Below are 8,418 nucleotides of genomic sequence, written 5' to 3'. Positions count from 1 at the left end.
TCCACGTCCTCCTAGGTGACCAGGAACAGAGCTGGGAATCATTAGGACTCCATCAGGCTTCCCCCACCATATTACTAAAATGACAGTAGTGGGTGGAGTACCCCTTTAGTTATCTCCCATGCTAGGTCTCCATTTTTTTCCCTTCTCTTTGTCCCTTCTCTCCCATTCTCCCCCCTTCTTCTCTTTCTTACCATGCTTTTCCCCTTCCTCACTCCCCCCCCCCCCTCTTATTTCCCATCTCTCTCTATCCTTCATTGTAGTTAGTCTTTATGATTTAATTTATGGGGTTTTTTTTTTCGTTTTTTGGCCGTGCACTGATTCCTGCACTTTCTTTGTGTCCCTTGTGCCCACCCCCCCACATCTAAAATGTTATTGTTGTTTTTGGTGCAATAGCTAATTCATATGTTTTTTCATAGACGCAATATGAAAGTATTGCTCCTGAAGAAGTGGAATTGTCCGTGAAACATGTAGAGGATATTGTCCATGTTATAAGGATCTCCATGTACTACGTCCTGGTTTGCCAAACGACCATTGTGTAACGGGTGTTGCAATATCAAGTGTCACTCAGAATATTTTTGTTTCACTTGATTTGTATATGTAACATATGTTATTTCAATGTTTTTACCTGGATACTACTACTTTTAAAACTTTTAATAATTAAATATACTTTTTTTTAAATTGTTTATTTAGTGTTTGGGTACTGAGAAAGTCCATCTCCTCTTTTGCTCTCTGGCGACCCATTGGGGGTGGTCTCCAATGGGGGTGGTCTCCAATGGGGGTGGTCTCCGGTTTTAGTTTATTGTCATAACAGGATGATGGTACCCCTTTCTTAAATGACTTGATTATCTCCAGAGGCCTTAGTATTTAGGTCTCCATGATGTAACATTGAAGTCAGAGCTTCTCCCATAGAGATTTATTGCCCTCTAATTATTGAAAATGTCTGGGGGGTCCCACTCACCACCTATCACCAATATTCCGCATATTATTGAGTTTTTCCTGAATTTCTCTCCAGAAGATTAAACTAGTGTGATGAGCCGGATAAACTGCACCCCACCAGCAGAGTTCACGCTTGTTGGCCTTTCTGAAATTCCTGGTCTACAAAGTTTACTTTTTGTGATGTTTTTTACTATTTATATTGTAACGTTACTTGGAAACGCATGTATTATTTTTGCTTATCAGCACAGCTCGATCCTCCACACTCCTATGTACTTCTTCCTGGCAAACTTCTCCTTTCTAGACATATGTTACATCTCAACCACCGTCCCCAACATGTTGTCCAACTTTCTTCATGGACACAACGCCATATCTTTTCATGGATGTGTTGTACAGTTATACTTTCTGATGTTACTGGGCAGTACAGAGTGTTATATTCTCGCAGCAATGGCCTATGACCGCTACAACGCCATATGTCGTCCGCTTCGTTACACTGTTATTATGAATAAAGTTTCATGTACAAACTATGTGTTTGGGTCATGGATTATCGGCATAGCAAACTCGGTTATACACACCACCCTCACATTCACCTTACCATTCTGTGCTTCTACCAAAATCAATTACTTTTTTTGTGATATCCCTCCATTGCTCAGCTTGGTTGAAGCTGACACCCAGATCAATGAACTCTCCACTTTTATTATCGGTGGAGTTGTCACCATGGGCTCTCTTTTGCTGACCATCATCTCATACTCAATGATTATCACCACCATAGTAAAGATCCATTCCCGCTCTGGACGAATGAAAGCATTCTCCACCTGTGTCTCTCATTTTACTGTCGTCACAATATTTTACGGCTCAGGAATTTTTATCTACCTAAAACCAAAATCCAATTATATCATGGACTACGATCGACTGGTGGCCGTCATGTATACCGTCATCGCCCCATTACTAAACCCTTTTATATACAGTCTCAGAAATAATGATGTTAAGGTGGCAGTTAGGAAGTTAGTTTGTGAGGGACTGGGCCCTGGTAAGTCCTGAAATGTAAAAAAGAAAGAAGCGCCAAAGAACCATTGGACATGGCGGTCAGTGCAGAAGATGGTCAACGCAGGTCAGAGGTGACAGTACCCCTTCTTCAGGGCTGGGAAGGTGGGGAGGGGTGGATTCAGAGGTGACAGTACCCCTTCTTCAGGGCTGGGAAGGTGGGGAGGGGTGGATTCAGACGTGACAGTATCCTTTCTTCAGGGCTGGGAAGGTGGGGAGGGGTGGATTCAGAAGTTACAGTACCCCTTCTTCAGGGCTGGGAAGGTGGGGAGGGGTGGATTCAGAGGTGACAGTACCCCTTCTTCAGGACTGGGAAGGTGGGGAGGGGTGGATTCAGAAGTTACAGTACCCCTTCTTCAGGGCTTGGAAGGTGGGGAGGGGTGGATTCAGAAGTGACAGTACACCTTCTTCAGGGCTGGGAAGGTGGGGAGGGGTGGATTCAGAGGTGACAGTACACCTTCTTCAGGGCTGGGAAGGTGGGGAGGGGTGGATTCAGAGGTGACAGTACCCCTTCTTCAGGGCTGGGAAGGTGGCGAGGGGTGGATTCAGAAGTTACAGTACCCCTTCTTCAGGGCTGGGAAGGTGGGGAGGGGTGGATTCAGAGGTGACAGTACCCCTTCTTCAGGAGAGGGAAGGTGGGGAGGGGTGGATTCAGAAGTGACAGTACCCCTTCTTCAGGGCTGGGAAGGTGGGGAGGGTGGATTCAGAAGTTACAGTACCCCTTCTTCAGGGCTGGGAAGGTGGGGAGGGGTGGATTCAGAAGTTACAGTACCCCTTCTTCAGGGCTGGGAAGGTGGGGAGGGTGGATTCAGAAGTTACAGTACCCCTTCTTCAGGACTGGGAAGGTGGGGAGGGGTGGATTCAGAAGTTACAGTACCCTTTCTTCAGGGCTAGGAAGGTGGGGAGGGGTGGATTCAGAAGTTACAGTACCCTTTCTTCAGGGCTGGGAAGGTGGGGAGGGGTGGATTCAGAAGTGAAAGGTACCCCTTCTTCAGGACTGGGAAGGTGGGGAGGGGTGGATTCAGAGGTGACAGTACCCCTTCTTCAGGGCTTGGAAGGTGGCGAGGGGTGGATTCAGAAGTGACAGTACTCCTTCTTCAGGACTGGGAAGGTGGGGAGGGGTGGATTCAGAAGTGACAGTACTCCTTCTTCAGGGCTGGGAAGATGGGGAGGGGTGGATTCATAGGTGTCACTACCCCTTCTTCAGGGCTTGGAAGGTGGCGAGGGGTGGATTCAGAAGTGACAGTACCCCTTCTTCAGGGCTGGGAAGGTGGCAAGGGGGGGATTCAGAGTTGACACTACCCCTTCTTCAGGGCTTGGAAGGTGGTGAGGGGTGGATTCAGAAGTGGCAGTACCCCTTCTTCAGGGCTGGGAAGGTGGCAAGGGGTGGATTCAGAGTTGACACTACCCCTTCTTCAGGGCTGGGAAGGTGGCAGGGGGGGGATTCAGAGGTGACACTACCCCTTCTTCAGGGCTGGGAAGGTGGCAAGGGGGGGATTCAGGGTTGACACTACCCCTTCTTCAGAGCTGGGAAGGTTCCCAGGGGTGGGCTAGGCAGTGAAAAATACTGCATTCAGAGTATGGCTGTATGTTTGTTGGTGAGGCCGTGACACAACGCACAGCAAATACAATGTGAAACCTGTCCGCCATGTCTAACATTTACACCAGATGTCCAATATGGTTGGGCTTTTCAGAAAATCCTCCTCAGTGGGGAATTGCTTGTCTGCTGACCAACTGCAGCTCCAGAGACCTCATACAGCAGATAAGGCTCAGACAGGCTGAACTATTTATTTACTATGGGTACTTAATTAGCGCCATGAATTTGCACAGCACTTTACATACTGTATGTATTGTACACACATCACATCAGTCCCTGCCCCCCCCCCCCAGGAGCTTACAATCTAAGGTCCCATATTTCACATTCATACACATAGTAGGGCCAATTAACCTACCAGCATGTCTTTGGAGTGTGGGAGGAAACCAGAGTACCCGGAGGAAAGCCATGCAGGCACAGGGAGAACATGCAAACTCCAGGCAGGTAGTGTTGTGGTTTCGCTGCCTATAGCCCACCTTAAACTTTTTCAGACTCTCACCCAGTTTCAGCTGATTCCATTGTGTCCCTGTGACTGATACATTGTATGATATGTCCAGATATTCTCATTCCCTAACCTCCTAGGTTACTGTGGATGTTATGACAACCGACCTTTGATGGTGTCGAAGATCTGATTCATCGTCCCCATTCATAGTAATTGCCGTGTGCACTTCACACCCTTCCTAGCAGCAAGCATCGGGATGGTAACCTTAGTTAACTGTTTTTCTTGATGTTCTTCTTTCATTGTGAGCCCGGGTATGACCAGAGGCTCTGCTTTGTACCTCTAATGCTTTTAAATAATAAAAAGAATTTGCAAAAATGACGACCCCGGTGCTTCCAGGCGAAAGTACTGACCGATCAGCCACTGCACACGGGTTCTTTCCCCTAAGCTGAACTATACAGAATTCAAAAGATAAAAGAGAACCCAACAGTTTTGCATAATTAAAAATTAAATTTTACTGTGACAATAAAATGGAATGAGGTCACATGGGTCAGTGAAGAAGGGCACATGATGGAATGAGGTCACATGGGTCAGTGAAGAAGGGCAGATGATGGAATGAGGTCACACGGGTCAGTGAAGAAAGGCAGATGATGGAATGAGGTCACATGAGTCAGTGAAGAAGGGCACATGATGGAATGAGGTCACATGGGTCAGTGAAGAGGGGCAGATGAAGGAATGAGGTCACATGAGTCAGTGAAGAAGGGCAGATGATGGAATGAGGTCATATGAGTCAGTGAAGAAGGGCAGATGATGGAATGAGGTCATATGAGTCAGTGAAGAAGGGCAGATGATGGAATGAGGTCACATGAGTCAGTGAAGAAGGGCAGATGATGGAATGAGGTCACATGGGTCAGTGAAGAAGGGCAGATGAAGGAATGAGGTCACATAAGTCAGTGAAGAAGGGCAGATGAAGGAATGAGGTCACATGAGTCAGTGAAGAAGGGCAGATGATGGAATGAGGTCACATGAGTCAGTGAAGAAGGGCAGATGATGGAATAAGGTCACATGGGTCAGTGAAGAAGGGCAGATGATGGAATGAGGTCATATGAGTCAGTGAAGAAGGGCAGATGATGGAATGAGGTCACATGAGTCAGTGAAGAAGGGCAGATGATGGAATGAGGTCATATGAGTCAGTGAAGAAGGGCAGATGAAGGAATGAGGTCACATGAGTCAGTGAAGAAGGGCAGATGATGGAATGAGGTCACATGAGTCAGTGAAGAAGGGCAGATGATGGAATAAGGTCACATGGGTCAGTGAAGAAGGGCAGATGATGGAATGAGGTCATATGAGTCAGTGAAGAAGGGCAGATGATGGAATGAGGTCATATGAGTCAGTGAAGAAGGGCAGATGATGGAATGAGGTCACATGGGTCAGTGAAGAAGGGCAGATGATGGAATGAGGTCACATGGGTCAGTGAAGAAGGGCAGATGATAGAATGAGGTCACATGGGTCAGTGAAGAAGGGCACATGATGGAATGAGGTCACATGAGTCAGTGAAGAAGGGCAGATGATGGAATGAGGTCATATGAGTCAGTGAAGAAGGGCAGATGATGGAATGAGGTCACATGGGTCAGTGAAGAAGGGCAGATGATGGAATGAGGTCACACGGGTCAGTGAAGAAAGGCAGATGATGGAATGAGGTCACATGAGTCAGTGAAGAAGGGCACATGATGGAATGAGGTCACATGGGTCAGTGAAGAGGGGCAGATGAAGGAATGAGGTCACATGAGTCAGTGAAGAAGGGCAGATGATGGAATGAGGTCATATGAGTCAGTGAAGAAGGGCAGATGATGGAATGAGGTCACATGGGTCAGTGAAGAAGGGCAGATGATGGAATGAGGTCACATGAGTCAGTGAAGAAGGGCAGATGATGGAATGAGGTCACATGAGTCAGTGAAGAAGGGCAGATGATGGAATGAGGTCACATGGGTCAGTGAAGAAGGGCAGATGATGGAATGAGGTCACATGGGTCAGTGTAGAAGGGCAGATGAAGGAATGAGGTCACATGGGTCAGTGAAGAAGGGCAGATGATGGAATGAGGTCACATAAGTCAGTGAAGAAGGGCAGATGAAGGAATGAGGTCACATGAGTCAGTGAAGAAGGGCAGATGATGGAATGAGGTCACATGAGTCAGTGAAGAAGGGCAGATGATGGAATAAGGTCATATGAGTCAGTGAAGAAGGGCAGATGATGGAATGAGGTCATATGAGTCAGTGAAGAAGGGCAGATGATGGAATGAGGTCACATGAGTCAGTGAAGAAGGGCAGATGATGGAATGAGGTCACATGAGTCAGTGAAGAAGGGCAGATGATGGAATGAGGTCACATGAGTCAGTGAAGAAGGGCAGATGATGGAATGAGGTCACATGAGTCAGTGAAGAAGGGCAGATGATGGAATGAGGTCATATGAGTCAGTGAAGAAGGGCAGATGATGGAATGAGGTCACATGGGTCAGTGAAGAAGGGCAGATGATGGAATGAGGTCACATGGGTCAGTGTAGAAGGGCAGATGAAGGAATGAGGTCACATGGGTCAGTGAAGAAGGGCAGATGATGGAATGAGGTCACATAAGTCAGTGAAGAAGGGCAGATGAAGGAATGAGGTCACATGAGTCAGTGAAGAAGGGCAGATGATGGAATGAGGTCACATGAGTCAGTGAAGAAGGGCAGATGATGGAATGAGGTCACATGGGTCAGTGAAGAAGGGCAGATGATGGAATGAGGTCATATGAGTCAGTGAAGAAGGGCAGATGATGGAATGAGGTCACATGAGTCAGTGAAGAAGGGCAGATGATGGAATGAGGTCACATAAATCAGTGAAGAAGGGCAGATGATGGAATGAGGTCACATGAGTCAGTGAAGAAGGACAGATGATGGAATGAGGTCACATAAGTCAGTGAAGAAGGGCAGATGAAGGAATGAGGTCACATGAGTCAGTGAAGAAAGGCAGATGATGGAATGAGGTCACATGAGTCAGTGAAGAAGGGCAGATGATGGAATGAGGTCACATGAGTCAGTGAAGAAGGGCAGATGATGGAATGAGGTCACATGAGTCAGTGAAGAAGGGCAGATGATGGAATGAGGTCACATGGGTCAGTGAAGAAGGGCAGATGATGGAATGAGGTCATATGAGTCAGTGAAGAAGGGGAGATGAAGGAATGAGGTCACACGAGTCAGTGAAGAAGGGCAGATGATGAAATGAGGTCACATGAGTCAGTTTAGAAGGGCAGATGATGGAATGAGGTCATATGAGTCAGTGAAGAAGGACAGATGATAGAATGAGGTCACATGAGTCAGTGAAGAAGGGCAGATGAAGGAATGAGGTCACATGGGTCAGTGAAGAAGGGCAGATGATGGAATGAGGTCACATGAGTCAGTGAAGAAGGGCAGATGAAGGAATGAGGTCACATGAGTCAGTGAAGAAGGGCAGATGATGGAATGAGGTCACATGAGTCAGTGAAGAAGGGCAGATGATGGAATGAGGTCACATGAGTCAGTGAAGAAGGGCAGATGATGGAATGAGGTCACATGAGTCAGTGAAGAAGGGCAGATGATGGAATGAGGTCACATGAGTCAGTGAAGAAGGGCAGATGATGGAATGAGGTCACATGAGTCAGTGAAGAAGGGCAGATGATGGAATGAGGTCACATGAGTCAGTGAAGAAGGGCAGATGATGGAATGAGGTCATATGAGTCAGTGAAGAAGGGCAGATGATGGAATGAGGTCACATGAGTCAGTGAAGAAGGGCAGTTGAAGGAATGAGGTCACATGAGTCAGTGAAGAAGGGCAGATGATGGAATGAGGTCACATGGGTCAGTGAAGAAGGGCAGATGATGGAATGAGGTCACATAAGTCAGTGAAGAAGGGCAGATGATGGAATGAGGTCACATGGGTCAGTGAAGAAGGGCAGATGATGGAATGATGTCACATGAGTCAGTGAAGAAGGGCAGATGATGAAATGAGGTCACATGAGTCAGTGAAGAAGGGCAGATGATGGAATGAGGTCACATGAGTCAGTGAAGAAGGGCAGATGATGGAATGAGGTCACACGGGTCAGTGAAGAAGGGCAGATGATGGAATGAGGTCACATGAGTCAGTGAAGAAAGGCAGATGATGGAATGAGGTCACATGAGTCAGTGAAGAAGGGCAGATGATGGAATGAGGTCACATGAGTCAGTGAAGAAGGGCAGATGATGGAATGAGGTCACATGAGTCAGTGAAGAAGGGCAGATGATGGAATGAGGTCATATGAGTCAGTGAAGAAGGGCAGATGAAGGAATGAGGTCACACGAGTCAGTGAAGAAGGGCAGATGATGAAATGAGGTCACATGGGTCAGTGAAGAAGGGCAGA

At 47.2% G+C, this 8,418-nt stretch overlaps 1 protein-coding gene across 1 annotated transcript; it reads left to right on the top strand.

Moving 5' to 3' along the window:
* Positions 1-1,029: 1,029 nt before the first annotated feature.
* LOC309568370 (olfactory receptor 5AR1-like) lies at positions 1,030-1,974 on the top strand (the record flags this gene model as incomplete). The annotated part of the gene is made up of 1 exon (XM_082274034.1): positions 1,030-1,974. The coding sequence occupies one exon, from the start codon at positions 1,030-1,032 to the stop codon at positions 1,972-1,974; it is 945 nt and encodes a 314-aa protein (XP_082130160.1).
* Between the last annotated feature and the right edge of the window lie 6,444 nt (positions 1,975-8,418).

The sequence above is a fragment of the Pelophylax lessonae genome, assembly GCF_965119305.1.
Source record: "Pelophylax lessonae genome assembly, chromosome: 12".
NCBI classification, from domain to species: domain Eukaryota; kingdom Metazoa; phylum Chordata; class Amphibia; order Anura; family Ranidae; genus Pelophylax; species Pelophylax lessonae.
The sequence above is the reverse complement of the archived record's forward strand: the minus strand, read 5'-3'. Positions and strand labels throughout refer to the sequence as shown.